Source organism: Cavenderia fasciculata (genome assembly GCF_000203815.1).
Source record: "Cavenderia fasciculata unplaced genomic scaffold Scf_ET2XIPL01CNAVH-3, whole genome shotgun sequence".
NCBI classification, from domain to species: Eukaryota; Evosea; class Eumycetozoa; order Acytosteliales; family Cavenderiaceae; genus Cavenderia; species Cavenderia fasciculata.
The window spans coordinates 253,433-280,752 of NW_004457723.1; the positions used below are offsets into that span (position 1 = coordinate 253,433).

The window sequence follows — 27,320 nt, forward strand, 5'->3', positions numbered from 1 at the left end:
ATATATATTAATTAAAAATCCATTGATCAATCCACCAACTAGAGCCAAAAGAAATATCATCCACCAGCTATTGTCTGACCTTTCCTTGTTCATCTCTTTTTTCCTTTGCGATACGATCTTGTTCATCTCTTTTTTCCTTTGCGATACGATCTTGTTCATCTCTTTTTTCCTTGTCAATGCGATCTTGTTCATCTCTCTTTTCTTTTGCAATACGATCTTGCTCGTCTCTCTTTTCCTTTGCAATACGATCTAGCTCGTCGTTTGTAGCCTTTTCCTTTGCAATATGATCTTGTTCATCTCTCTTAGCCCTGGCAACACGATCTTGCTGTTCTATATCGGCCATTTCTTTGGTGAATGGAATAAATCTAATATTAAAGTATTGAGCATCCTGATACACTTGGTGAATATTATCTTCGTCCAATTCAATTAATTTGATCATATTTTTTAGTGGGTATTCAATACCTTTGGAGTTACTAAACTGATTGTTCAATGCTTCAAATTTAAGTTTATCTACTTGACAAAACAGATGTGGATAAATCGATTTTTGAACATGTGATACCACTCCAATATCCACCAAACCAATTGATATGAAAGTATCGTTGTTCTCCCATTGAAGAATATCCTTTTCCCTAAAAAGTAACAATGTTAATAATTGATCAAAAAAACAATATTATTGTGGTACATACGTCTTGGTTTTACCAACTCCATAACATTTTTCACCAAGCATCAAGATGAAATCGCAGACCTTGTTGTCTTCGATGAATGAATTGGTAATGTTGGTGTGTCCAGTGAGATGATAAATATTGATATCTTTTTCCAAATTTGACTTTATAGTATCCTTTGCTGTGGTTATGTGGATTGCACATCTAAAACCTAAAAATCCTTTGTGACCCTGCTTTAAATGGTTTAGTAACAGTGGCTGATTGAATGATTTACCAAGAACTAGTGTTTTAAGTGACTTTGGCAGCCCTTTCATTTCACTATTAAATGACGACCCTAGTATTAATGTTTCAACTCTACTAGGAATATCACCCCAATTGATCGGTTGATTGAACTTACCAAATAACTTTAATTTTAAAAGTGTTGGTGGAAGTAATCCAGTGAGGGGACTGTTGAATTCACCATCCAATATTAATGTTGTTGTGCTTGATAGGATTTGTCGTTGATCGATTAAAAACGATGTGATTCTTTGTGTGTGTTGGTTGACGTCTCCATTAAAATCATCCAATGAAAGACGATCACGAGGTGTTGCGATTAATAGTTTCGTGACAAAATTAATTAAATGTTCAGAATATCTAATAGTTGATATTTTAATATGTTCTGCATTAAAGTTGTTTTCTTTGTGGTTCTTGATAAATTTTCTTCTATTTTCAATATCATCTGGATGGCTAAAATAATAATAATATTATTCGAATATCATTATAAAAAAACTAAAAAGATCCAATTTAATCAAAAATAATTACCATGAAAGCAAATGTAAAAGAGTTGAACCAACCGAATATATATCACTTGAAGAGTAATATTTCTTTTGTCTTGATTCCTAAAATGAGATTTCAATTAGTTGGTAGAAGTTTTTAATTAAAAGATGTGTCTACATACCGGTGCATAATATCCATATGTTCCACGAGAGACAGGAAGATTCGAAGTGTCATTAATATTTATGGTTTTATCAACTGGTTGATTTTGAAAATGGCAACAACCAAAATCACCAAGAACTATTTCGCCATCTGTTCCAATAAATAGATTTAGTGGTTTGATATCAAGATGTAAAAGATTGTGTTGGGATAGTTTTTCAAGTATGAGGAATAATCGTCGAATATATCGCCATATTTCTGATTCTGTAATATATTGATATTCGGTGCTTTGTTTTTGCTTTTGAGATTCATTCCTAAAAAAAAGACAATTGTCAGCGCGAGTAATGGATTGTAAACGAAAATGACATACCATTGATAGATTGATTGAAATATTTGTTCTAAATCACCACCCTCACAGAAATGTGTCAAAAGATATATCTTCTTTTCCTTGATATCATCTTGGTGATCTTTGTATTGTACAAACATATCGTCGTTGATAAATAGTTTCATCGTTGCGATTTCAAATTGTACTTTGTCATAGAGATTTGGATCTTTTTGTTTCTTTGAGTAATCTATTTCTTTGTAAACAAACTAAAATGAAATGAAATAAGATAATTTAGGTTGGTATTATGAATTAAACTATGATACATACCAATTCACCTTGTGATTCAGACATGACCAAAAACACTTGGTTGGCGGAGTATGGAAAAGAGTGAAGCTTATAATATTTGTGCTTGTTGACTGTAACATAGGAAGAGTGGTTGATAGGGTATGTCATTAAATAGTTGGAATGAAATATCGAGTTGGGAGTATGTACAGAAGTTGAGCTTGGTTCTACCTCGAATTGATCAATGTTGCCGCATTGGTCTTTAGAAAAAATGAGGATTTGATCTTTGAAACTAGGAAGCTTCAATACTCCGTATGACGTTGTCTTGATGAAACGCTTGTTAATTCCAATTGGTTGTTGGAAATCACATAAAAATCTTAGGACCGATTTTGAACCTGGGCAATCAAACTTTAAAGTTTGTAATGATGTTGGTAATACTCCAATTGTTAGGGTGTGGTTATATCTTTTACCAAACACCAAAGATTGTAATGATGTAGGTAATACTCCATCTGATAGTGGTTGGGTAAATCTTTTACCAAACACCAATGATTGTAATGATGTTGGTAACACTCCAATCGAAAGTGCTTGATTATATTCATCACCAAACTCCAATGATTGTAATGATGGTGGTAATACTTTGGCTGATATTGATTGATCATACTCTCGACCAAACTTCAATGATTGTAATGATGATGGTAATACTCCAACTGATATGGTTTGGTTGTAGTAATCACCAAACTTCAAAGATATTAATGCAGATTTTAATGATGGTAATACTCCAACTGGTAGAGGTTGATTATATCTATTACCAAACACCAATGATTGTAATGATGTTGGTAATACTCCAACCGGTAGACGTTGATCATATCTATCACCAAACTCCAATGATTGTAACAATGGTAATACTCCAACCGGTAGAGGTTGATTATATCTATTGCCAAACCTCAATGATTGTAATGTTGGTAATACTTGATCTGACAGGCGTTGATTATAGTCATCACCAAACACCAATGATAGTAATTTTGTTGGTAATACTCCAACTGATAGAGGTTGATTATATCTATCACCAAACACCAATGATTGTAATGTTGATGGTAATACTCCAGCTGGTAGGCGTTGATTATATTCCCAACCAAACTTCAATGATGTTAATGATGGTGGTAATACTCCAACTGACAGAGGTTGATTATATTTATCACCCAAAATCAATGATTTTAATGATGATGGTAATACTCCAATTGATAGAGGTTGATTAAATCCATCACCAAGCGCCAGTGATTGTAGTGATGATGGTATCGATCTTTCTTGGTTGGGGAGATAGGTCGACATCGATTTATTCGATAGGATCTGTATATCAAAGTGAACATTGTATTCACTCTGTTGGAATTTAGGCTCAACAACCATGTCTTTTCCATTTGTAGACTTTTTGTTCATTTCAATTGGCAAGCAAAAAGATTGACCAAATATCAAAGTTTCTACTCCTTTAGGAATATCACCCTCTTTGATCGGTTGATTGAACTTTCCTCCCAATTTTAGTTCGGTAAGTGTTGGTGGAAGTAATCCTCTGAGAGGAGTGTTGAATTCACCATCCAATATTAATGTTGTTGTGCTTGATAGAATTTGTCGTCGGTCGATTAAAAATGATGAGATTCTTTGTGTGTGTTGGTTGACTATTTCTCCATTCAAATCATCCAATGAGAGACGACCGTCAGGTGTTGTGGTTAATAGTTTCATGACAAAATTAATTAAATGTTCAGAGTATCTATCGGTTGATATATTAATATGATAATCGAGTATGTATTGCTTGTGGTTGTTGATAAATTCTTTTCTATTGATAATATCATCTGGGTGACTGAGAAATAAAATTAGCACGTTGTAAGCAATAATTATCCGTTCAATCAAATAAATTAAAATAATTACCATGAAAGTAAATGTAAAAGAGTTGATCCAACCGAATATATATCACTTGAGGGGTAATATTTCTTTTCTTTTGTTTCCTATAAATGAAATATATTAGATAATTGGTTGGTCAGTTATTAAAGGTGTATACATACTGGTGAGTAATATCCGTTTGTTCCACGAGAGGGAAGTGTTGAAGATATCATAGAGGAGGCAGTCTTATCATCGGTCTCTCGTTTTGTGGATTTGATAGATCCAAAATCACCAAGAACTATTTTGCCGTCTGACCCAATAAATAGATTGAGTGGTTTAATATCAAGATGTGCAATTTTATGTTGATATAGTTTTTCAAGTATGAGGAATAATCTTCGAATATAGACCCATATTTCTGATTCTGTAATATATTTATATTTTGGAGGTTGTTGTTTTTGAGATTCATTCCTAAAAGAAAATGTTAGTGAACACTGTTGTTTACTGTGTGACCATAAATACTATAAATAACATACCATTTAGTCATTGATTGACACAAATGTTCTAAATCACCACCTTCACAGAAATGCGTCAAAATATATATTTTTTTTAAATCAGAGTCATCTTGGTGGTCTTTGTATTGCACAAACATAGAGTCTTTGATGAATAGTTTAATCGTTGTGATTTCCAATTGGGTTTTGTCATAGATTGATTGATTGGAGGAGTAATCTATTTCTTTGTAAACAAACTAAAATACAAATAATGAATTAGTTATAGGATAGAGGTGTATGAATTAAACTTTGATACATACAAGTTCACCTGATGATTCGCACATCACCAAAATAACTTTGTTGGTTGCGTGTGGAAAAGAGTGTAGCTTATAATATTTGTTAGAGTTGACTATGACATAATCTTCGACTTTGATTGGATATCTTATTAAATGGTTCGGGATTGAATTGGAATTGTTGGCCAAAATAGAAGCGACATCGATATTGTGTTCTGACGGTGATGTAGAAAGAATGAGAGAAGATTTGGTACCCGGGAGTTTTATGGCCCCATGCGATTTTAATTTAATAAAGTTTCTGCTTACACCAATGGATTGGTTGTTTTTTTGTTCGACAAATAATATTAAAGGAGTTGTTGGGTCCCCACCAAACACCAATGATTTTAATGATGTTGGTAATACTCCAACTGATAGAAGTTGATTATAGTTCCAACCAAACTTCAATTCTTCTAATGATTTTGGTAATACTCCAACTGATAGTGGTTGATTATATCTCCAACCAAACTCCAATGATCGTAATGATGTTGGTAATACTCCATCTGATAGAGGTTGATTATAGTCATTACCAAACACCAATGATTGTAATGTTGATGGTAATACTCCAACTGGCAGTGGTTGATTATATCTGTTACCAAACATCAATGTTTTAACACTATCAGGAATATCACCCTCTTTGATTGGTTGATTAAACTTTCCCAAAATCTTTAGTATTTTAAGTGTCTCTGGAAGTAATCCTTCATTGAGAGGAGTGTTGAAATCTCCATCCAATATCAACGTTGTCGTGCTTGATAGAATTTGATCGATTGAAAATGATGTGATTCTCTGTGTGTGTTGGTTGGATATTTGGGCAATAAAATAAGCCAATGTAAGACGATTTTCAGTTTCTTCGAATAGTTTCTTGACAAAATTAATTAAATTTGCAGAATATCTAACTGTTGATATTTTAATATGATCATTACTATCTCTGTGTTTGTCGATAAATTCGATTCTGTCTGCATGATCTTCTGGGTGGCTATTGAATCAAATATTTCATTGTCAATAAACCAAAATTAATTGAAATCAAATTAATAAATAAATTACTTACCATGAAAGTAAATGGAAAAGAGTTGATCCAACTGAATATATATCATTTGAAGGGTCATATTTCTTTTGTTGTTTTGATTCGAAATATATTAGAAATTGGGTTGTCGGTTCTTAAAAGATGTATACATACCGATGCGAATGATCCTTTTGTTCCAAGAGAGACAAGCCCCATAGATATCATATCTGAATGTGAAGTGTCAACGTAATCTTGATTATTTGTGGTTTTATCAATCGTTGGCACTGATCGGTTTGGTTGTGTTAATTTGCGACCACAACCAAACCCACCAAGAACTATTTGGCCGTCTTGCAGAATGAATAGATTGAGTGGTTTGATATCAAGGTGCACAAGATTGTGTTGATATAGTTTTACAAGCATTTGGAATAATCGTCGAATATAGACCCATATTTCTGATTCTGTAATATATTTATATTCTGGGTAAGGTTTCCCCTTATTCCTAAATAGATGTGTTAATAGTTAATTGGTAAATAATGAGCTGGTAATATCTTACCATTGATGCACTGATTGACATAATTGTTCTAAATCACCACCTTCACAGAAATGTGTCAAAAGATTTATCTTTTTTGAATCTCTGTTATCTTGATGGTCTTTGTATTGCACAAACATAGAGTCTTGGATGAATAGTTTCATCGTTGTGATTTCAAATTGTACTTTGTTGTAGATTGATTGATTGGAGGAGTAATCTATTTCTTTGTAAACAAACTAAAATACAAATAATGAATTAGTTATAGGATAGAGGTGTATGAATTAAACTTTGATACATACAAGTTCACCTGATGATTCGCACATCACCAAAATAACTTTGTTGGTTGCGTGTGGAAAAGAGTGTAGCTTATAATATTTGTTAGAGTTGACTATGACATAATCCTCGACTTTGATGGGATATCGTATTAAATGGTTGGTATTATTGATAGAGTTGGGATTTGTGTCGAAAGTTGAACTTGATTCTGTCTCGAATTGATCATTGGGAACGTTTGATAAAATTAGGGTTCTGTCTTTGCAATTTGGAAGCTTCGATAATCCATATGAATGCGAATTAATGAAGCGTGTGCTGATTTCAATTGGTTGTTGGAAATCACAGAAAAATGTTAGAACTGACTTTCCTGGGCAGTCAAACTTTAAAGTTTGTAAAGTTGGTAATACTCCGATTGATATTGGTTGATCATATCTATTACCCAACGTCAATGATTTCAATGATAATGGTAATATTCCAACTGGTAAACGTTGATTATAGTGAATACCAAACACCAATGATCGTAATGATGATGGTAATACTCCAACTGGTAGAGGTTGATTATATCTACTACCAAACACCAATGATTGTAATGATGTTGGTAATACTCCAACTGATAGAGGTTGATTATATCTATTACCAAACACCAATGATTGTAATGATGTTGGTAATACTCCAACTGATAGAGGTTGATTATATCTATCACTAAACTTCAATGATAGTAATGATGATGGTAATACTTCAACTGGTAGTGCTTGATTATATCTATCACCAAACATCAACGATTGTAATGATGTTGGTAATACTTCAACTGATAGACGTTGATTATAGTCAACACCAAACACCAATGATTGTAATGATGTTGGTAATACTCCAACTGATAGAGGTTGATCATAGTCATAACCAAACACCAATGATTGTAATGATGTTGGTAATACTCCAACCGATATTTCTTGATTATATCTATCACCAAACTTCAATGATTGTAATGATGATGGTAATACTCTAACTGGTAGAGGTTGATTATAGTCGTAACCAAACTCCAATGATTGTAATGATGATGGTAATACTCCAACTGATAGAGGTTGATTATATCTATTACCAAACACCAATGATTGTAATGATGTTGGTAATATTCCAACTGATAGAGGTTGATCATAGTCATAACCAAACACCAATGATTGTAATGATGATGGTAATACTCCAACTGATAGCGGTTGGTTATAGTCTTTATCAAACGACAATGTTTCAACTCCAAAGGGAATATCACCCTCATATATTGGTTGATTAAAGTTTCCTCCCAATTTTAATTCCAAAAGTGTTGGTGGAAGTAATCCTCTGAGAGGACTGTTGAATTCACCATCCAATATTAATGTTGTTGTGTTTGTTAGAATTTGTCGTTGGTTGATTAAAAATGATGTGATTCTCTGTGTGTGTTCGTTGATTATCTCTCCATTCAAATCATCCAATGAGAGACGATCATGAGGTGTTGCGATTAATAGTTTCTTGACAAAATTAATTAAATGTTCGGAGTATCTATCAGTTGATATTTTAATATGGTCCATATCAAAGTTGTTATTTTTGTGGTTCATGATAAATTGTTTTCTATTTTCAATATCGTCTGGGTGACTGAGAAATAAAATTAGGCATAGTCATTTGGACATAACGTTCAATCAAATTAAATTACTTACCATGAAAGTAAATGAAACAGAGTTGAACCAACCGAATATATATCACTTGATGCGTAATATTTCTTATGTTTTGATTCCTATAAATGAAATATATTAGATAATTGGTTGGTCAGTTATTAAAGGTGTATACATACCGGTGCATAATATCCTCTTGTTCCACGAGTTACAAGTGTTGTAGCTATCATATTTGCATATTGTGTTATTTCCCCATGATCTTCTTGATTATCGATCTTGTGATCATAGATGATTGAACGATTTTGATCAACGAAATAGTGACAACAACCAAACCCACCAAGAACTATTTGACCATCATTTCGAATGAATAGATTGAGTGGTTTGATATCAAGATGTGCAAGATTGTGTCGAGATAGTTTTTCAAGTATGAGGAATAATCGTCGAATATAGACCCATATTTCTGATTCTGAGATATATTTATATTGTGGACTTGGCTTTCTTTTTTCAGCTTCATTGCTAAAAAATGTTTTTAGTGTTAATTGGTCATTAATGAGATGTAAATAAATAAATACCATACCATTTATAGATTGATTGAAATAATTGTTCTAAATCACCACCTTCACAGAAATGTGTCAAAAGATATATCTTTTTTGAATCTATGTCATCTTGGTGATCTTTGTATTGAACAAACATATCGTCGTTGGCGAATAGTTTCATCGTTGTGATTTCAAATTGGGCTTTGTCATAGATCGATTGATTGGAGGAGTAATCTATTTCTTTGCAAGCAAACTAAAATACAAGAATAAAATAAGATATTTGTGTTTTCATAATCAAATACTGCATACCAATTCACCTGATGATTCGCACATTACTAAAAATACTTTGTTGACAGAGTATGGAAAAGAGTGAAGCTTATAATATTTGTTAGAGTTGACTGTAACATAGGAAGAGTGGTCGATAGGGTATCTTATTAAATAGTTCTCATCGTAATTGATTGAGTTGGGATTTGGGTTGCGAGTTGAATTTGATTCTAAATTTAATTGCTCATTCGTGTTGCCATTCAATAGAACGAGTACTTGATCTTTGAAACTCGGAAGCTTCAATACTCCGTATGACAATGACTTTATGAAGTGTTTACTAATTCCTATTGGCTGTTGGAAATCACAGAAAAATCTTAAGGCTGATTTTGTACCTCCCAGGGTGCCAAACTCCAATGATTGCAATGATGTTGGTAATACTCCAAATGATAGACGTTGATTATATCCACTACCAAACTTCAATGATTGTAATGATGATGGTAATACTCCAACCGATATTGCTTGATTATAGTCTCTACCAAACACCAATGATTGTAATGATGTTGGTAATACTCCAACTGATAGAGGTTGATTATAGTCATCACCAAACACCAATGATTGTAATGATGTTGGTAATACTCCAACTGATAGTGGTTGATTATAGTCATCACCAAACTTGATGGTCTGTGTGTGTTGGTTGACTATCTCTCCATGCGAAACTTCCAAATCTTCACTGGATATTCCTAAAGTTAATTGTGAATCTATTTCTTCAGAGTTCATTCTGATATGACTCTTTCTTGGCTTGATCCTTTGAAACAAATGAGAATGTTAGCTTCACTTTACCGAACATAGAGAGCAAAGAAAAAATCAACCCATCAAAAAAAAAAAAAAATTGGTTCGCGTGGCAAATAGATATTTTAAATTTGATCAAACAATTTTAAAAAACAATTGATTATGGCAAGCTATTATTACAATAATAATTATAATTATAACTAGTCAGTTAAAAGAGTAATAATAGTAAAACAGGTAGTTACAAATGGAGCCTGAAGTATCAATTAACCCAAATGATAGTCAAATAAAAGACCACATCACCGTTGTCAACTATATGAGTAGAGCAATAGTGGTGTTTATGAAATCAGGCTCACAACCCGTACAAATCGATAATACGAAATACCTCACTACCATCTTCCCAGGTGGCACTAAACAAAGTATCGCAAAGCGTATTGCTGATGGTCAACCGATTTCTACAAACCTCCTCGTCACAGGTGAAATCGGATACCTCTTTATATTTGTAGCGGTCAATGAAGAGGGTAAAGTACCGAGATATATGCAATTGGTCGACAGAAGAGTAGTAGTTGGATCAAGATTCAATGTTCTAACAAAACATTATTATGCAGCCATACAGACCGATACTCGTCAGTTTGATGAACACTTTCAACTGATCAGAAATGATGTTCAACCAGCACCACTCTTTTATGAATTGTCTTACCCAAGCCCCACCGATCAAGAAGAACAACAAGAAGACTATGAAGATATAAAATAAATTCAATTGTAGTTATTTTTTTGTTGACAAAAATAGATTCAAAAAAAAAATATCTCTATTTTTGTTTGACACATCCACATCCTCAGAGAGTTATCATCATAGATAATAAATAGTATTATTAACCCTTAATTAATTGTTGTTTAAACACAAAGAGTAGTATATAATTATGATAGAACCAGATGTATCGATTGAACCAGGCAAGGGAGAGAGTGAGAGCCCTATATACCCAGTTATCACAGTTGTCAACCACTTGTCGCACCGCATCGTAGTGTTTGTCAAATCAGGTGTACCACCCTCTAATATAAAGTTAACTCCACAGATGCTTTTCGATGCCATCATCGTTAAAGGTCCCAGAAATTCCAGAAAAAGCATTGACGGTCGTGTTGGTCAACAACCACCAACATCTGCAAACTTTGATGTCGTAGGCCAACTAGGATACCTCATTATATTTGTAGCTATCAACGAAGACAATCAACCTCTTAGATACATTCAAATGCTCAGCAGAAGAATACAGAATGAATCAAGATTCAATGTTCTCCCAAGGCATTATGAAGCAGCCATTCAAACTGAAACCAATCGTTTCAATGAACACTTTCAACTGGTCGCCAATAATGATGCTGTTCAACCATTAATTAATGAATTAAACTACACAAGTCCCGATCAAGAAGAACAAGAAGATATAAAATAAACTATATATGTCTAATATTATATTATCTATTATTTTTGCGAAAAGCAGGTAAATTATGTACAGAAGAATTTATTTATTATTTATAAATATATATTATAAATATATTTTTGGGAGAGTTGATACAGGTGTATTTATTATTACTATTATTATATATATTATAGTTATTAATTGGTTGTTGAAAAAGATACTATATTGAGGACATCCCTACTACAGGATGAACTGTTATGATGACAATTGAATCTTTTGTTTGTTGTTTGGTTGGTTGTCGTTTTTTTGTGATTGATTAGAAAACTACTTAAACTAAAAGAATACTCTCCCTACCCATATTATTATTATTATTATTATTGTGTTGAAAACAACAGTCAGTTGGTTATAATGATTACAGTGTTAATGTGTTTTTTTTAAAATGGAGGCCAGCTCATAAATAATATTGCTTGGCAATGGTGATGTTGATAGTGATGATGGTGATATGACATGTGATGATGGATTAAACAATAATTGCTGTAATTGTTGTTGTAGTTGTTATTGTTGGTAGGATGAAGCATGTGTGACTCGGTTGTTATTAATATTATTATTATTATTATTATTTGATTATTTTGATTATTATTTGATTATTTTTGATTTTGATTATTTTTTTGATTATTATTAGGCAGCGATAGAATCATTTGTTTGTTGTGAACGAAATGAACCTTGATCGCAACTTCCTCTCCTGGGGTAGTATGGCGAGTTATTTCTACGTGGAGAGTTGGAGGCGGGTGGGGTGATGTTGCCAACGGGCACTCTGATGAGTTGTGGCATTCGATAGGCGGTGAATCGATTCTTGGTCTCTTGAATGCAATTCGAGTATTCGGCAAAGACCTGGTCGTCGCACACAGCATTAAACTTTACAAGATTAAGGAAATCCAATTCCAACTTGTTCATTTCTTTTAAATTAATTCCTCCAACTTGTGAATAAAATTCATTATTATAAAATCTAAAAAGTAAAGTAAAGTAAACAAAAGTAAATAAATAAATAAATAATTAATATTCAATTCTATTTTGTTTTGATTTTGTTTTAATTTTGACTTACATATCATCAAGATATTTAGTTGAAATGACCAAAGTGGTAATTAAGATTCTATGGATATTATATGAATTTACAAGGAGATGACATTCTTTGGAGAGACGGTCGATATAGATGAGCGAAGCGATAAAACATTCGGATGAACATGGCGAGTATTTGATGAGTCTTTGGAGATAGTCTCTGATCGAGATGGAGGGGAGCTTGTTGTTGGGTGGGTAGAATTGTTCGTGGGTTTGCTTGTCAATCTTGTCGCCATAGTTGACTATATTGGATATGCAAGAGGTATATACATCCAGTAGGATCTCTGATTCGACGGCATTGTGATATTCTTTGGTTGGATGAACCGTCTTTAAAATATCAAACAATGATACTGGTAATAATAATGGTGTTGATATTGTCATTTTTTTACAAATATATAAAAAAAAAAAAAAAGTATACAAGTTTTTAAAAAAGTTGGAAAAAAAAAACTATAATTATTATTATTATTATATATTATATAAATATAGTTTAGGGAAATAAATAAATTAAAATTAAATGAATGAAATTATATATACAAAAAAAATAGTTGAATGAGAATTTATATATTTATATGAGTGGAGTGTGTGATGGTGATGATGATGATGATGATGTTAGTGTTGTATGATGATTGATCGTTGTTGGTTGGTTAGTTGAGTTGGTATTTATATATATACAAATTTGGAAAATATAATATATCTTTTAAAAAAAAGAGGGTGGGATATTATTACTATTATTATTATTGGTGTTTGGTTAGTTGATGTTGTGTTGTTCGATAATAAACAATTCGTGTTTTTTAAAACAACTATTAGTAAAATAATAATAATAAGGGAAAGAGGAATAATGAGAATGGTTAGTTAGTAAAGCATGTCTGGCAGTCAATCGGTCAACACAAGTATAGCTGTTGTCGCAGCTGCTCTTTTGTACAAAAGAAGTAGGAATACACTCTCCTCTCTCTCGAGAGAGAGACATGTCAAGTTGTTATATTTAAATATCGACTAACCAAATTCAACCAATTCAATTGGTTAGATGTTTGAGATGGTGTGATCCATATTTCATTTTATAATAATTAATAAAATCATCATCATTTGGCATCGACATCATCCCCAAAAGTAAAACATATAGGTGGATGACGATAATAATATAATATAATCTATTGTTAGATTATCGAGTATAGGAGAATTGGAAATATAGAGAGAAGGAAGAAGGAGTGGTAGGTTATATTTTGGAATAGATCCAATTGCACACACAACAGATAAAATGGAATTGTGTGTGTGTGTTTTGATGAAATGCTATCTGTAAGCATATGTGTGTGAGTGAGAGTGCGTATAGTTGTTGTTTGATGTTTGATGTTTGAGTTGGCTTGAGTGTTAGCTTGCACACGCAACAGACAGATTTGTCTCTGGTTAGTTTGGTTGCAGATGCGCTGCTGCTGCTTTTGATTCTGCTACTGCTGCTACCGAGCTAGCAGCTGAAAATACATTTCTTGGCATGATCAATTGACGGGATATTTATGGATGGAAGGGGATTGAAGAAGAAGAGTTGGGACGCTTTTGGAATTAAGATGATGGGGAAGATAGGATAGAGAATGATGGATTGATTGATTGGATTTACCCAAGTACAATCAATCAATGAATTTGAATATGAATATGAATATGAATTTGATGAATTTGATCAGATGATCAATGGGCAACAACAACAACTACTTGAAAATACAAAAATGATTTAATTCTAATAAAACTACCTACTTGTTTTGTTTGGTTTTTGGGAAGAGCTGGAAAATTAAATATTACAATCTAAGAAAAAAAAAAAGAAATGGATAATTAATATTAATTATTATTATTATTATTATTATTATTATTATTATTATTGTTTTGATTGTAACAATCAATTTTGAAATAGAATAGAATAGAATATCAAAATAGAATAGTTTTAAGAGTTTGCTTTCTCAGCTTGTTTTCAAACAGTCAAGTCAGTTGGTGATGGATGAATGGATTGATGGATTGATTGATTGATGTAAAGGTTTGATTTGGGTTGTTTGGTTGGTTAATGATAGTTAGTGTAGGGCACCAAAAACACAAGTTCTCAATATCCTTGAATAAAAGAAGAGGAAGAGAAGGAGTAAAGGGAAATGAGAGGGCATCCCAACAACACCAACAACAAAGAATGGGTTTAGCATAGTGTTGATGATAGACTGTTTGATGGGTTAAAGAAAAAAAAAAAAAAAAAGGTTAGATCCATCAATCAATCAACCCCCACCATCACTATCACCACCAAAGTGTCAAATGAAATTGACCTATCAAACACTACCCATGTCATTGTTTGCCATATTTCACCCTTTGCACGCACACAAATAATTTGCCAATATTGCAAAAGGAAGAAAAGAAATTGTGTAGAAAAGATTAAAAGGAGGAGGAGGGTCTATTTGCAGAAAACTATAACAACAATAATCTGATCCAATTTGTTTTCGATCATTGTTGAGACATAGAGAGAGAGATGAAATCATGTCATGAGCCAAAAATAAAAAGTTTGTTGAAAAGCAAACAAACAAAGTCAAAATGTGTACTTTTTGTTTGTGGATAATTACATTTGTAGGATTTACTGTTTTAATGATAAAACATGGATAAATAAAAAAAGAACAAAAAGTGTCAATATAATGTTTGTTTGGGGATGATTGATTGTGATTGTGATTTTTTCCCCAATTGTTGATCAATTAATTAATATTGATAATCAGTTTTAACTGATTGATGCATGGGGGAAAGCTCCTCATACAACATACCACACACGCTCACTACAACAGTGATCAGTGGGTTTTCACAGACACACATTCCAAAAAACAAATGAAAGGTTATTGGTTCAAAAGATTGGTTTGGTTTGGTTTGATTGGTCAATGATATATAGAGAGTGAAGGAGTGAGTGGTAGAAAAGTAGGAGGATTGGTCTTACCAAAGGAGAGTTTCTTATGGTTTGGTTAGAAAAAAATATTTGGGGTTGCCTTGGTTGGGGGGTCTTCTGAACAAATAAATTATATGTACAAAAAAGTCAGAGAGACGGAAGGAAGGAAGGAAATATAAGAAAGATATAGATAACTTTTTATATATATTTATATTTATATATCTATTTATCTTAAGAGTTGAAGAGATAAAATAATGTAATGATGTCAAGATTTGTGAGAATGTGATCACATGATTAGTGAAAGTACTTTTGGTTGCATCATGATGGACAAGCACGAAACGCTTGGCACTTTACATCAATATTATTATGAACACCCCTCCACCCATCACATGATGCGCACACTTTGATTTCCTCAATGAACATGATGATTAGGTCAGGTACACGCGTTGAACAATGAATTCATTGATTGAGTTAATTTAAGTCTATGCATCGGTTGAAGGCGAAGAAAGGGACAAGGTCGGGGGTATAGTTGTGTAAAAATAGTGCGATCTTGACAACGAGATAATTTCCTTAGATGTGATTCACACACACACACACACACACACACACTGTTTTGATGGAACATTGGCAATGGAATCCATTACGTCGATCTGAGAGAATGGGTACTGTGTTTCCATTACAAAAAAAAAATAAAAAATGAACAAAGGGGGTGTTGTTTTGATGTTGTATCTGTCCTTTGCTGGTTTGGTTTTCATCTGTCACCCCACACCACCAATCAAAAAAAAAACCACACAATGGCAATGACAATGAGGGAGGTGAGGTTGATACGGAATCATCAATCAGATCGACAGACTCGATCAACCTCCACCTCATTCATCTGTACACCTCCCCCAGCACCACCAACCTTGAAAGTGTCTGGAGAATCAAATGATGAATTTAGATCTAAGCGTATTATTAGGGTTTAGGGGTTGCCATTGACAATCATGCAGAGCTCATCTGCTGGTGGTGATGGTTTTTTAAATAGTGATGTGTGAGGGCGATAAACCGACAAAAGTTGGTTGGTTGCTTGTCATTGTACCTTTTGGAAATGAAAGAAAAAAGTCTGGATGGATTCATCCAAAAAAGAAAACGATTGGTTCCACGGTTTGGTTTTTTCAAAAAAGAGTAAAAGTACAAGATAAAATAGAAACAAAAGGTAGGGTGATTATACTAACTACCTAAAACTTAATTGACCTGTTTGGACAGTGCATGCGCGGTCGACAGGTACACACAAATTCAAGAAAATGTAGGTAGATATCTACTTATTCTACTCTCTTTAGATGGATTTAACGAATGGGTGATAAAGGTTGATTTTGATGATGATGATGATGATGATGAGAGTGATTATTACCTGAACAACCAAAAAAAGAAAAAGATTTACTATAATTAAAAAAAAAGATGATAAAAATAAAAAAGGGGATGTATTTGGTTTGGTTTGGTTTGATTTAAGAATCGAAACATTAATTAATTAAGGCATCGCACACTCTCACACACAATGTGCGAGAATCTATTTATATCTTTTTTTTTTTTTTGAAAACAATAAGTAATACTTTACTTTACTTTTTACAAAAACAGATATATCTGTTATTATTATATTTACAAAAAAGGTTGTTGTTGATCTTGATGATGTGAAAATAAAGATAAAGAGAGATGATTTTTTGTTTTACATTTAAATAGGATGGGACCTGTCTCCTATAACAATTCGAAGGTATTCTAAGCTATTTAGATCAAGTCAACACTGAAATCTAATATCTATCGGTGCTTGTGATTGAACTTGAAAAAGAGACTTGTGTCACTCGCTACATGTAACTACTGCTACTACTATTAACTGCTAGTTTCTATTTCCTACTATTAATATATTTCTATCTTCTTTTTTGTTGTTGATCATAAAGAGTATCCACCGCGCATCGCATCGATGCAGCCTCGGTCACCGGCCTAGAAAAGGCAAGAGCCAATAGATACCCCTAACCCTGACCACGACACACGCATCTACCCATTTACGTTTTAGATGGGTACTTGTAGGGGTGGTGATTACAAAATTGATGGCTATAAAATGTGTGAGTGGGTGTGTTTATCGAGAGAGAGGTCCTCTGACACTTCATCAAAAAACTTGATGAGTCTGCTTTTATGAAAAAAATAAATTAAAAAAATCCAAAACCATGTTTTTGCCTTTTTGACTCTTTTTCTTTTTACAGACTCCAACCTTTTCTGGAACGGGCTTTGTTCTTTACAGAAATTAAAATCAATCAATCGATTGATCATCAAACCATCATGATGATTGATTTTTTTTTGGTGTTTGATGAATTTAAGAATGAAACTTTTTTAAACAAACAAAAAGATGAAGATGAAGATGAAATCTAAAGGAGTAATTGTGTAAAATTTAAAATGTGTATAGTTTTTTTTTAAGAGGAGCATACCTGTTTTTTAGATTAAGAGTTTTTTAATTTAGTTTAGAGAGTTTGTTTTTTTTTAATTAAAGGATAGAAATAGAAATAGAAATAGAATATGATGAATGTGTCAATCAATCTTGTCTATTCAATTGGACAATTCGTGAAAGGGTTTTTAAAGAAAAAACCTGTTCCAAGTTGTAAACGGGTTCTAGATTTTTTTTGGTTTAGTGCAACATCTGATTGTTTTTTTGGTGACGATTTCAGGTACACGCCATCTAATTGGTTGTCCATCTGAACTACCCAAAGTGTGGTTAATTAATCAAAAAGGGGTGGATTATCCCTCCAAGGTACCATTAGTAGAGATTTATTTTATAGGAATGGGTTTAGAGAGACAGCTGGTGGTTGAGGTGATGCAGGGGTAGCATTACTGGACGAGAAATCGTTGTAAGGATATGAAGATTGTTGTTGTTGGAAACCCTTAGAGGATGATTGTTGTGAAGATTGGTCGTTTACGAGTGGGGTGGTTTCTTGTTCCTCACTATCGTGGTGATGGTGGTGGTGGTGGTGGCCCTCAATATTATGACGGTTCTTGATAACGATGATGGGTGCTGCGATCTATAGATATATAAAAATAGTCAAAAAGGGGAAGAGGAAGAGATATGTTATTAATGTGTTGTGTTGGGAACAAGCCCAAGATTAAGTTTTTGTTGTTTGTTGAGTTATATAAACCGTGCGAGATTGGATACTATAAGATGGAGGAAGGAAAGTGATTTGGATTGGTGGTGGTTTCATCCAATTGGTTAATTTACCAAAAATGTATCTATTCCGATTTTGGCGTTTAACCAGAAACCACTAACCAACCAAATCTAATCGAATTTAATCCTCCACCACATCTCCTATTCCTTATCCACATCTTTGTAAATTCATTCTCGTCGTTTATCCATTCTTTCTTTCTTTCTTTCTCAATTGTTTAAAAGAATATAATATATATCTTTTCTTTTTTCGATTTCGTTTCATTTCTTCTTACCATTAAAATAATAGCAACAATATTTAAACCAATTACCAAAATATAATTATTGTAAAGACAAACCAAACCTTGGCCAGTGGCCATACCAGGTCCATCATCAAGACACCATGCTCTTGAAGTCTTTACTGCAGTTGCATCCAAATAAACAGAATATATAGTTAAACATGATAATACAAATATAATTATTGATGACTACAAAATATATATAATGGGTTAGTTTAATGTATCTTCTTTCCTTCTTTTTCTTTTTCTTTGACATACAATAATTGATTTAATTTTACGACCTTTCATTAGGAAAATATAGGTAATGATTGAAATGACGACTACTGCTAAACCCAACAAGATACGAACAGTACTATTTTTAGTATCCCATTTACAAGTGATGACATGGTTGGTATCATTCTTGAATGAAAACTTGGAGGGATTGTATGCAATTTTAGATTCACAAAACTTATTTCCATACGATTCTGATGATCCATTGCCTGTCGTCTCTTTATCTGTCACTTGTGTAAATGAAAATAACATTACTGTTACTGTTGCTGCCTAGAATAAAATAATAAATATAAATAGAGAGAGTGAGTAGATTGATTTAGATTGAGGAGGAAAGATGATCGAGTGACTCTACTTACAACTATCAACAACAATAGAGTAGTGAATAGTATTTTATGTGAAACTGCCATTATTATTTATTATTATTATTATTATTTATTATATTATGATGATGGTGATGTTAAAGACAATGATGATACATGTACTTCTTGTTTACTACTCTGTCTATCTATCTATCTATCAATTCGGTTTTCTCTCTTTTTTTGTTTTCGTTGTGTTTGTTTTAAAAAGTACTACTACTACTACAACAACAACAATGACGATAACAACAAAAAGAATCTCTGTTATCTCCAAACTACTATTAGCACAAAAAGACAAAGACAAAGGGTTGGGTGTGAAAAGCTGTTTTCCTACTAATCCAAGCGGGGGAGAGTAAGCGTTTGATTCATTCAATTTTTTTTGATTTTTTGTTCAAACGAAACGTCACATGAAATCTTGAGATCAAATGTGGACAAGCAGCAAACCATGTTTATTTGTGTGAATAACAACAAATAAAGAGAGAGAGAGAGAATCATTAAACGAGTATAATGTCTGTCTACCTCTACCTCTCTACCTCACACTCACACTCTCTTTCAAATTAAGAGATTTCAAAGTGGTGAGTGATGGTGGTTACTTTTTTGGATAGTGATTCATGAATATTACCATTAATGGTAATAATCTCAATCACATTTTAAATCAATCAAAGGATGATGGCAACGGATAATATATAACATATATAAAGGTGTATCAACATTGAATCAAAACAACCACACTTACACAACCAAACAAACAGACGTACCTCTACTCTACTCTGCACTGCTCCTACTCTACTCTACTACTATGCTCACTTTTTTAAATCATTCATGATTAATCATTTAACAATTTTTAAATTATTCATAATTTATCCTCTTCCATTGAAATAATAATAATCAATAATAATCAATAATAGTTAATAATAGTTAATAATACTTGATAATTAATATAGTAAGAGTAGTACCTTTGTTGATACTTTTTTTTTTAAAATTTTACAAGTCATGATAATAAATCAACCAATTGTTGAAATTATTAAACAAGGAGCAGTGGCAGTAGAGGATGTAAGGATAGCACCAAACAAAAACCAAAGTAAAAGATTCCTCCCCACCTTTTACCACCCACCTCCTGCTGCGATGGCGGGTATGCATCCATTGCATCTGGCTGCACACCATGCCCATCAGTACCACCAACAATCGTTGATCAAGCAGGTACATGTCATTGTCAAGAACACTCCGTTTGGCATCACACTCAAGAGTAATGATCTGTCGTTGGTCAACTTTCACAGCTATGTTGTCAAGGCCACACTGCTCTATGACTGCGACCCACCCAAGCCAGTTGACTTTATACACCAACAACCACTACAATATGTTGCTACAGTGTCTGAAGATGGAAATGAGGTGGTGGTCGACATTAAAATGTCTATCCTATCCTCTCAACACCAAGGATCACTCTTTATCGTAGTACTTCATGTCAGTCATACAAGTGCACCAACACCGGCCAACAATGAACCACTTTCCACCATTTCAGCACATCTAAATAATAATGTTTTGACTGGTAGTACCAATTTGAACCAACTGTGTGTCATTTCACATCCAATTCGTATAGTTTCCAAAGTAGACCATGTTAAAAAGGAGGGTATCCCCATTTTGAAAAAGAAGACCTTTCACGAGATCCTAACAGACAAGTTGAAAAGATTACAAAAATGTCAAGATGGTCAAAGTAAATGGATCAAAAATCTATTTGATCAACATCATTGTCAATTTGATTATCGTCCATTTATCGATCCAGAATGTAATAATAATAGTAGTAATAATAATAATAGTAATAATTCAAATCATTCAACTCCACAACAACATTTTATAAATCATTTAAATTCAGAAGATGATGAAGATCAAATTGAAAAAGATAATGAAAATGATGATGATCAAGATGATGATGACAATTGTAATAATAATAATAATATTGATGAAGCAAATATAAATCAAATTAAACAACAACAAAAAGTAGTAAATCCAACAACAATATTAAATGGAGAAATATATTTTCAAAATAGTTTTAATAGAGTTGTTGAATCTTATAAATGTATAGTATCGATTGATGATAGAAAAGAGGAAATTAAGAAAATGGTTAAAATCCTACACAGTGAGGATTTGGAACAATTGGTAAATGTCTTTATTGAAGAATTACATGATAAAGAAATTCCCCATGTTCAACAACAACATCAACAACAATCAACAACAAGTAGTCATTATCATCAACTTTATCCTCCCATCCACCCTAATCATCATCCACATCATATGCATCAACAACACCAACAATATAACCAACAAGAAATATCACAAAACTTTTTAATTAATAGTAATCCATTAGCATCACCAAATTTAAATCATCATATGATTATGATTGATCCAAGACATAATGATTCATCATCATCATTATTTTATTCACAATTTAATTAAAAATAAATAAATAATTAAATAAATAATTATTATTTTCTATTTCTATTTCTATTTTGTTTGGTTTTTAAAATTGTAAACTTTTTTTATAAACAATTTCTAAATGATTATATAATTGTTGTAAACTTTGTTTACTTGATACTAGGTCATCAGGTTTTACACGTAGATTGATTTGATCGATTGTATGTTTGATGACATCTAAATTCTTTCGTACAAGTGATCCCAAAAACTCTTTACTCGGGTGATTTGATAATAGTAGAAATGATTTCTCGTTACCACAAATCGTATCATCTACCAATCCTTTATGGGTTTCCCAATTCTCTCCACATTTTACAGTTGCATTGAATAAATCTCTTCGACATACCGATATGGTATCTTGAAATTGATTTTGAAATTGATTCCAAAACTCTTTATGTAATTTGTTATCTAATGTTATTCCACATAAAATGGTATAAATATTAGTTGCTACATTCATTTCTAAATGTAATATTTGCTACAAACATAAAAATAAAATAAAATAAATCATAATTAATACAAAATAATAATATTATTATTATCTCTATTTACATACATTTTGAATAGTTTTAAATTTTGGTAAATGTTGTTGAAGAAAAAATACATAGACATGTTTCATATTTGATCTAACAGATTCTTGTTTTGATCCCAATTGATTTGAATTTAATGATATCAATAATTTTAATTGTTTATCAAATTCTTTAAATAATACTGATAATTCATTTTGTATATTTAATACTTCCTACAATTAATTAAAAAACAATAATTAATATATTATAATATTCTTTTCTTTCTTTTCTTTGTATTCTTACATTATAGACTTGTAAAAAAGTTTCTCTATTTTTTGGAGAAGATCTTGTGAAATCGACAATTGATGATGCAAGGTATTCAAAGTTTGGAATAGATGCTACAATTGCTTTACGGAGGAGTGTTTGTTCGTTGTAGATGAGGTAGAGGGGATTTGATTCTTTTGATTGTTTGACGTGTTCGTAGTATCTTCGATTTGATTCTTCGGCCATTGCAACAATGACACATGCCTCACAATAATTGATTACTTGTCCTTCTCTCAATACTCCTGTTATATCATTACTCGATAGTTTGGTTACACATTTGTTACAGAAATTGATTTTACATAGTCCGCATACAACCATGTTGGTAAAGATTCCAAATTTTATTCTAAACAAAAAGAGAGAGAGATTAAAAGAAGTAAGTATAAAGGTATTATCATTTACTATAGTCTACTTCTTGTACATACCCACAATGACCACAATAAGGTTTATTGATTAATAATTCTGTTGCTGGTGGTTGTTGTTGTTGTTGTTGGTGATGATGTGATGGAGGAGGAGTAGTTGGTGGACTAATCAACTTTTTATTTACAAATACATTTGGGAATGATAATTGATCGATTAATCCTCCCCCACCACCTCTATTATTATTATCTACTGTATTATTTGATAATCTTAATGATCTTTCAAGTTTAAAAGATAAGAATTGGTTCTTGTCAAACAGCTTTTTCTCTTGTCTGTGTACATCTCTAAATTTAAAGAATTGTTCTGATTTATCTTTTATAATTGGTTTGTTCATTCACTGTTTGTAGTAGTAGTTGTTGTTGCTGTATTGGTATCTTTTGGTCTTGTTGTTGTTGTTTGATTAGTCTACACTATAATGAAACATAACTAATGATTAGATTTTTGATCAAAATTGATTACATAATTATTTAAAAAGATTCTCTAAAAACAAAGCAATTTGTTTTAAAAATTTGGGAAGATAGATTCTTCTTCATTTTTCTTGCTTCACTATTCGGTAATAAACTTATTAATAATACGAGCTGTACACAAAGAATATTCAAAAGAACTAAAGTTCTCGAAGAATAGCCTCACCAAAACGAACTGCAGTCCTCAGGACTCAAACAAAGATTATTTGCTTCAAGTAAAAGAGAATTGTTATTGTTATATGACTTGGCATTTCAAAAACCATTACTTGTACAATTTAGCAAAGTATCATGGATGAAAGTACTTCACATACCAAAACTTTACAATCATTGGAGTTTGGTGATGAATATAATCAACCTCTATCAGTTGGAGTATTACCATCGCCATTACAATCATTGGTGTTTGGTGATAAATATAATCAACCAATAGCAGTTGGAGTATTACCATCATCATTACAATCATTGGTGTTTGGTAATAGATATGATCAACCACTATCAGTTGGAGTATTACCATCATCATTACAATCATTGGAGTTTGGTTGGCACTATAATCAACCTCTATCAGTTGGAGTATTACCACCATCATTACAATCATTGGTGTTTGGTTGGAGCTATAATCAACCTCTATCAGTTGGAGTATTACCAACATCATTACAATCATTGGTGTTTGGTATTAGATATGATCAACCACTATCAGTTGGAGTATTACCACCATCATTACAATCATTGGTGTTTGGTTGGAGCTATAATCAACGTCTATCAGTTGGAGTATTACCATCATCATTACAATCATTGGTGTTTGGTGATAGATATAATCAACCAATATCAGTTGGAGTATTACCATCGTCATTGCAATCACTAAAGTTTGATTTTACGTACCCTGAATTATTATTATTATTTTTAGTTGATTTCAAGCAACCAATTGGAGTAAGCAGAAACTTTATTACGTCCAAATCACATGGAGTAATCAAACTTCCAAATACCATAAAATATCACCTCACTCTTTCAACAACCTTATCTCCAAAAGAACAAGGTATCGATATTATTTCTGTTTTAACAAACAGTGAACAACCAATTACACTCGACTCCAATCCCAACTCAATCCATTACGACCGCAATTATTCAATGGCATATCCTATCGACCACTCTTCCTATGTTACAGTCAACAGCCACAAATACTATAAGCTACACCCTTTTCCATATTCTGTCAACAAAGTAATTTTAGTAATCTCTGAATCATCAGGTGAAATGGTATGTAAATTGGTTGATCATTGTAAACGATTACATCAATCAGATCACCACCAACTACTAATTTATCTTTTAGTTTGTTTACAAAGAAATAGATTACTCCTCCAATCAATCGATCTATGACAAAACACTATTTGAAATCACAACAATGAAATTATTCATCAACGACTCTATGTTTGTGCAATACAAAGATCACCAAGACGACAGTGATTTAAAAAAGATATATATTTTGGCACATTTCTGTGAAGGTGGTGATTTGGAACAATTATTTCAATCAATGACTAAATGGTATGTTATTACCAGATTTCCCAACGAGGTTTTATTAATGACCAAATTAACACTAACAACACTCTATTTAGGAATGAATCCCAAAAACAACAACCTCATCCAGAATATAAAAATATCCCCGAAACAGAAATATGGCGACACATTCGGCGATTATTCCTCATACTTGAAAAACTATCTCAACACAATATTGCACATCTTGATATTAAACCACTCAATCTATTTATTCGTTATGACGGTGAAATAGCTCTTGGTGATTTTGGTTGCTGTCACACTTACGTTGATCAAAATAATTTGTTAGATGATAACGTAAATATTGGTGAAGACACAAATAATAATCAAGAAACAACAGAATATGCAAATATGATAGCCACAACTCTCGTAACTCGCGGAACAAAGGGATATTATGCACCGGTATGTTTGCAACGCCCTTTAATTAAGCTCTGCGACTGATGACTAACATTTACATTTATAGGAATCAAAACAAAAGAAATATTACGCTACAAGTGATATTTATTCTGTTGGTTCAACTCTTTTACATTTACTCTCATGGTAATTATTATTATTGATCAAGTATTGCATAATCATATCCTTGATAACTAATTTATTTATAGTCATCCAGATGATATTGGAAATAGAATTGAATTTGTCAAGAACCACAAAAATAACAACTTTGATGCAGATCATATTAAAATATCAACAGATAGATATTCTGAACATTTAATTAATTTTGTCAAGAATCTATTAATCTCAACACCCTATGATCGTCTTTCATTGGATGATCTAAATGGAGAAATAGTCAACCAACACACACAAAGAATCACATCATTTTTAATCGATCAACGACAAATTCTACCAAACACAACAACATTAATATTGGATGGTGAATTCAACAGTCCTCTCAGAGGATTACTTCCACCAACACTTTTAAAATTAAAGTTATTGGGAAACTTTAATCAACCAATCGAATGGAATGATATTCCCAATGGACTTGAAACATTAATATTTGGACCATCATTTAATAGTGAAATTAATTCCCTTCCATGGTCATTAAATAATTTAGCTTTAGGAAAATCATTCGATCAACCATCGGCTCTAAAATTTGATACAAATACCACAATACACATAACCACTTTTAAGAAAAAAGAAATTTTGTTCAAATGGACAGATAGATTGAAACGTATAAATACCTACTACTGCCAAGATTCAGAGCAGGTAACCATCAATTCATTTATTAAAAACAAGATTGTTGAATCGAATCTGATCATGACCATCGGTGAACAATGCTATGGTATTGGTAAAATCGAGAGGTATGTAAATCTGGCAAGTCTAATAATAAAACAATGATACTGACCAATATTTTGAATAGGATCAATAATATACTAGAGTGGAAGAAGAATGATGAAATCAAATTCATTATCAATCTAGAAGATGTCAAAGTGATATCACATGTTCAAGCATCAATCTATCCACATTTATTCTGTCAAATAGATAAATCAAAATTTGAATCAATCAATCAACACTTTGTCGAATACCAACCCGACTCTGAATACCCCCTAAAGGAAATGGAGCAACTATTTGAATTGGATGAAGACAACATTCATCAAGTGTTTGAAAATAATGATCAATATCTAAATATTAGATTGATTATCAACCTACCTAAAGAGCAACAATAATATTAAACAAATAAATAAAAATTATTTAGTGAAACACTGTTTATCGATACCCTGCTCTCGAGGTAATAGGTGCCACCAACAGTGAAAGGTACCATAGATGGTTTACCAATAATCAAGCTGTTGGTGTGGAGATGTCATATATAACTAGAGTACTGACAAGATATTTTGATTGTTGTTGCAACACCACTTTTTCCAAGCAATAGGGAATCTCTCTCTCTTGCACTTGTACGACTTTTGCAAAAGAGAATCTTAAGAGGAATTGCATGTATTGGATTACGTTGCTGGGGATGTGCCAGTTTGTAAAAGATTAAACATCAACACACTTTAGTCTTGATGATATTGTGTCTTTCTTTAGATACTTAATTATTTGTTTCATTATTATTATTATGTTCAGCTTTGAAATACAAAAATGTTTTAGGTGGGAAATGTAAGTCGATGGTGCAATTGATTTGATTTTTTCTTATTTTTTAGATATTTTTATGAATTCATTCACACTGGGATTTTCGTGGTTTTCAGCCCTCGTTTTACTTGACCAT

At 32.3% G+C, this 27,320-nt stretch overlaps 9 protein-coding genes across 9 annotated transcripts; 5 read left to right on the top strand and 4 right to left on the bottom strand.

The window, feature by feature from the left end:
• Nucleotides 1-67: 67 nt before the first annotated feature.
• On the bottom strand, nucleotides 68-9,892 carry DFA_06939 (uncharacterized protein; the record flags this gene model as incomplete). Its single annotated transcript, XM_004358126.1, has 20 exons — nucleotides 68-629; nucleotides 687-1,388; nucleotides 1,464-1,540; nucleotides 1,600-1,888; nucleotides 1,945-2,165; nucleotides 2,227-2,292; nucleotides 2,392-4,033; nucleotides 4,102-4,178; nucleotides 4,236-4,521; nucleotides 4,587-4,798; nucleotides 4,862-5,846; nucleotides 5,919-6,027; nucleotides 6,048-6,100; nucleotides 6,292-6,372; nucleotides 6,427-6,638; nucleotides 6,702-8,298; nucleotides 8,361-8,437; nucleotides 8,495-8,831; nucleotides 8,893-9,104; nucleotides 9,161-9,892. 20 exons carry the CDS (start codon nucleotides 9,890-9,892, stop codon nucleotides 68-70), a joined length of 8,529 nt encoding a protein of 2,842 aa, XP_004358183.1.
• Nucleotides 9,893-10,148: 256 nt separating this feature from the next.
• On the top strand, nucleotides 10,149-10,655 carry DFA_06940 (uncharacterized protein; the record flags this gene model as incomplete). The annotated part of the gene is made up of 1 exon (XM_004358127.1): nucleotides 10,149-10,655. One exon carries the CDS (start codon nucleotides 10,149-10,151, stop codon nucleotides 10,653-10,655), a length of 507 nt encoding a protein of 168 aa, XP_004358184.1.
• A 166-nt stretch (nucleotides 10,656-10,821) lies between these two features.
• On the top strand, nucleotides 10,822-11,343 carry DFA_06941 (uncharacterized protein; the record flags this gene model as incomplete). Its single annotated transcript, XM_004358128.1, has 1 exon — nucleotides 10,822-11,343. One exon carries the CDS (start codon nucleotides 10,822-10,824, stop codon nucleotides 11,341-11,343), a length of 522 nt encoding a protein of 173 aa, XP_004358185.1.
• A 645-nt stretch (nucleotides 11,344-11,988) lies between these two features.
• On the bottom strand, nucleotides 11,989-12,807 carry DFA_06942 (cyclin-related 2 family protein; the record flags this gene model as incomplete). The annotated part of the gene is made up of 4 exons (XM_004358129.1): nucleotides 11,989-12,316; nucleotides 12,413-12,460; nucleotides 12,484-12,668; nucleotides 12,697-12,807. The coding sequence occupies 4 exons, from the start codon at nucleotides 12,805-12,807 to the stop codon at nucleotides 11,989-11,991; spliced, it is 672 nt and encodes a 223-aa protein (XP_004358186.1).
• Nucleotides 12,808-13,288: 481 nt separating this feature from the next.
• On the top strand, nucleotides 13,289-16,745 carry DFA_06943 (uncharacterized protein; the record flags this gene model as incomplete). Its single annotated transcript, XM_004358130.1, has 3 exons — nucleotides 13,289-13,355; nucleotides 16,341-16,511; nucleotides 16,606-16,745. 3 exons carry the CDS (start codon nucleotides 13,289-13,291, stop codon nucleotides 16,743-16,745), a joined length of 378 nt encoding a protein of 125 aa, XP_004358187.1.
• A 1,369-nt stretch (nucleotides 16,746-18,114) lies between these two features.
• On the bottom strand, nucleotides 18,115-19,452 carry DFA_06944 (uncharacterized protein; the record flags this gene model as incomplete). The annotated part of the gene is made up of 4 exons (XM_004358131.1): nucleotides 18,115-18,360; nucleotides 18,773-18,964; nucleotides 19,034-19,315; nucleotides 19,402-19,452. 4 exons carry the CDS (start codon nucleotides 19,450-19,452, stop codon nucleotides 18,115-18,117), a joined length of 771 nt encoding a protein of 256 aa, XP_004358188.1.
• Nucleotides 19,453-20,808: 1,356 nt separating this feature from the next.
• DFA_06945 (putative transcriptional regulator) lies at nucleotides 20,809-21,852 on the top strand (the record flags this gene model as incomplete). Its single annotated transcript, XM_004358132.1, has 1 exon — nucleotides 20,809-21,852. The coding sequence occupies one exon, from the start codon at nucleotides 20,809-20,811 to the stop codon at nucleotides 21,850-21,852; it is 1,044 nt and encodes a 347-aa protein (XP_004358189.1).
• Nucleotides 21,853-21,916: 64 nt separating this feature from the next.
• Nucleotides 21,917-23,448, bottom strand: DFA_06946 (uncharacterized protein; the record flags this gene model as incomplete). Its single annotated transcript, XM_004358133.1, has 4 exons — nucleotides 21,917-22,342; nucleotides 22,421-22,606; nucleotides 22,677-23,040; nucleotides 23,120-23,448. 4 exons carry the CDS (start codon nucleotides 23,446-23,448, stop codon nucleotides 21,917-21,919), a joined length of 1,305 nt encoding a protein of 434 aa, XP_004358190.1.
• Nucleotides 23,449-23,866: 418 nt separating this feature from the next.
• DFA_06947 (uncharacterized protein) lies at nucleotides 23,867-26,784 on the top strand (the record flags this gene model as incomplete). Its single annotated transcript, XM_004358134.1, has 7 exons — nucleotides 23,867-24,608; nucleotides 24,801-24,826; nucleotides 24,900-25,111; nucleotides 25,183-25,522; nucleotides 25,584-25,660; nucleotides 25,723-26,418; nucleotides 26,478-26,784. 7 exons carry the CDS (start codon nucleotides 23,867-23,869, stop codon nucleotides 26,782-26,784), a joined length of 2,400 nt encoding a protein of 799 aa, XP_004358191.1.
• Between the last annotated feature and the right edge of the window lie 536 nt (nucleotides 26,785-27,320).